Here is a 3,130-nt window from a genome sequence, read left to right on the forward strand (position 1 = left end):
ACAAGAGTTGAACAGGCGGTAAACATTTATCGAGTTGCCAGATGCTTTCCTCCTACTTCGGATATTGCATGCATATTCGATATATTGAATATTGGATATCAATATAACAATTATAAGATTAAAAAAAACATTTAGAAAATTATAAAAAATGGTTTACCTGTCGAAAAAATAATGTACAAATTAGAAGAGCTAGCCGTCAGCGGCAGCCATTCCCCCTTGCGTCACAGAAGTGGGCGGAGCTTAGCGGCCTGTCTCGCCTCCGATCGCTCGTTGTCGGACAATCTTTTCACGAATTTGAATCATGCAAAAACGCCGATTTTCAGACTCGTTTCCATGCTGTGTTACATTCAACCAGAAATGAAAAGCTAGAGAGAGAGAGAGGGAAAGAGAGATGAGGAGATAATCTATGGTGTAATTCCAAAATGACTGTATGTGACAACGTAAGATTCCCCCCCCCCCTTCTTTCCTATACGAAATAAATAGCCGAAAAAGGAAGGAAAAACCGGCGGGAGTTCGAGTGGACGCGCTATGATATTCATTTGCCTGAGCCAAACTTTCATTACCTTTGCCAAACAAGTTTAAACGAGAGAGAGAGAAAGAGAGAGATAGATAAGATAGATGATAGATAGATATATAGAGAGAGAAACGAAAACGAAATGGCACACGGACATTACACACAAACAAACCGATCGTGTCGGTTCTGTGTCTCTAGCAAATCTCGTCAGAAAAATTATATACATATGTATAAATATGTAATTATAATGACAAAAAAAAAAAAAAAAATACGGAGAGAAAGAAAGAAAAAAAGGATAAGATTGGTGTCACAGGATCACTGAAGATTCACCGAACAGAATGAGAGGAATTGTAACCTCATTACATATTGTGATATGGCAATCGCGAATATAAAAATAAACCATGACTAATCCAATTGAAACGACTTAGAGAGTCCCCATCTCAGACCAAGCGCGCCGCGTACGAGACGCAAGGAATCGGGCCGCCCTTGAGGAGAGAGCAAGGGCGCACCGCTACGGCCAGAGGTAAGCCAAAAGGACACAGGTCAGGGAGGAGAGAAAAGTAGATCCCAAAATATAAAATAGGCCGAAGCCGATAACTGAGCAAGCACGCCGGGTACGTGACGTGCGTGCAGAGGCTGCCCGGAAAGAGCGGGCATAAGCTCAGCTGTATAGACAAAAGTAAGAAAAGAAATACAAGAAGTAGGACAAGGACAAAGAAGAAGACGGCCAAGGAACCGGCCAAGGAAAAGAAGACGGCCAAGGAACCGGCCATGCCTCTCATGATGAAACTAGTGATAATAGAAAATTCCTTGGAGGGGGGGCTTTTGGTGAGGCCTACCTCATCACCTATAATGACACTGTCGCAGTTTTGAAAGTTGCAATCAGTGAGGGCAGGTTCATGAAGTTCGACAAGGAGTTTCAGATTCTGGGCCTGTTGAATGGTGCCGGTGGAGCCCCCCTCCCCTTGAGCTTTATCGAGAATCCCCTCTCCTTCATCATGACCTACAAAGGTCCGATTACGCTTCATGATGCACTTCATGACTGGACCTGGAGAGATGAGGACATTTTAGAAATATGCCTCAATGTCTGTAGGCGCGTGACGGAAGTCCACCGGAAAGGGATCGCGCACAATGACCTCAAAAAAGACAACGTCATTGTCACCCCGGACAACGACGTAAGTATAATCGACTATGGCAACGGTGCCAGATTAGGCGACTGCTTTTGTTATGCTGGTTCTGGTGGATCCGGAGGGTGCCGTTGGATAGCGCCCGAAATGTATGAGCGACACCCACTGACTGTCAAATCTGATGTGTATTCAGTGGGTGTCATCCTCTTTGACATGTACCAAAGGGCAAAATCCTTCCCCGAGTACCCACGAGTCATTGATGAGGCTCTTCATGAGGATCCGGATCGGCGCCCATCCTTGGAGACAGTCATGCAGTACTTATAAGATCCGTTAAAAGAATATAAGGAAAGAGAACGACCGAACGACGACCGAACCGCCCGCGACTGATCACATTGAATACGATAACGACCTCTTGGACTAATGATGAAAACGCAAAAGAAAATTTATTCGGCTCTAAATCTTTGCTTAATAATGATGAAAATGATATGGTGTATGCTAATCATGTACAGTCATGTTTTGCGGATGAAACAAAATAGGGGAAATTTTCCCTGAAGCCTTCATTGGCGCTGGAAAGCATATGGGTTTATGGACATCCGATTTGATGAACAGAATTTAAACAAATATATGCAATATATGTACATATAACATCCACATCTCTCTCTCTCTCACACACACGCACACAAATGTATACATATAACATACACATCTCTCTCTCACACACACACACGCACACAAATGTATACATATAATACACATCTCTCTCTCTCACACACACACGCACACAAATGTATACATATAACATCCACATCTCTCTCTCTCTCACACACACGCACACAAATGTATACATATAACATACACATCTCTCTCTCACACACACACACGCACACAAATGTATACATATAACATACACATCTCTCTCTCTCACACACACACGCACACAAATGTATACATATAACATACATATCTCTCTCTCACACACACACGCACACAAATGTATACATATAACATACACATCTCTCTCTCACACACACACGTACACAAATGTATACATATAACATACACATCTCTCTCTCTCACACACACACGCACACAAATGTATACATATAACATACACATCTCTCTCTCTCACACACACACGCACACAAATGTATACATATAACATACACATCTCTCTCTCTCACACACACACGCACACAAATGTATACATATAACATCCACATCTCTCTCTCTCACACACACACGCACACAAATGTATACATATAACATCCACATCTCTCTCTCACACACACACACGCACACAAATGTATACATATAACATCCACATCTCTCTCTCACACACACACGCGCACACAAATGTATACATATAACATCCACATCTCTCTCTCTCACACACACGCACACAAATGTATACATATAACATCCACATCTCTCTCTCTCACACACACACGCACACAAATGTATACATATAACATACACATTTCTCTCTCTC

At 42.4% G+C, this 3,130-nt stretch overlaps 1 protein-coding gene across 1 annotated transcript in view; it reads left to right on the top strand.

Annotated features, from left to right (window-relative positions):
- LOC113815750 (uncharacterized) overlaps nt 1-1,965 on the top strand; it is a 2,449-nt gene extending 484 nt beyond the window's left edge. The window contains exons 2-3 of the mRNA XM_070135409.1: nt 943-1,037; nt 1,382-1,965. Coding sequence (XP_069991510.1) covers nt 943-1,037; nt 1,382-1,965 — 679 coding nt within the window. The remainder of the gene's footprint in view (nt 1-942; nt 1,038-1,381) is intronic.
- Nucleotides 1,966-3,130: the final 1,165 nt, after the last annotated feature.

The sequence above is a fragment of the Penaeus vannamei genome, chromosome 2, assembly GCF_042767895.1.
Source record: "Penaeus vannamei isolate JL-2024 chromosome 2, ASM4276789v1, whole genome shotgun sequence".
NCBI classification, from domain to species: domain Eukaryota; kingdom Metazoa; phylum Arthropoda; class Malacostraca; order Decapoda; family Penaeidae; genus Penaeus; species Penaeus vannamei.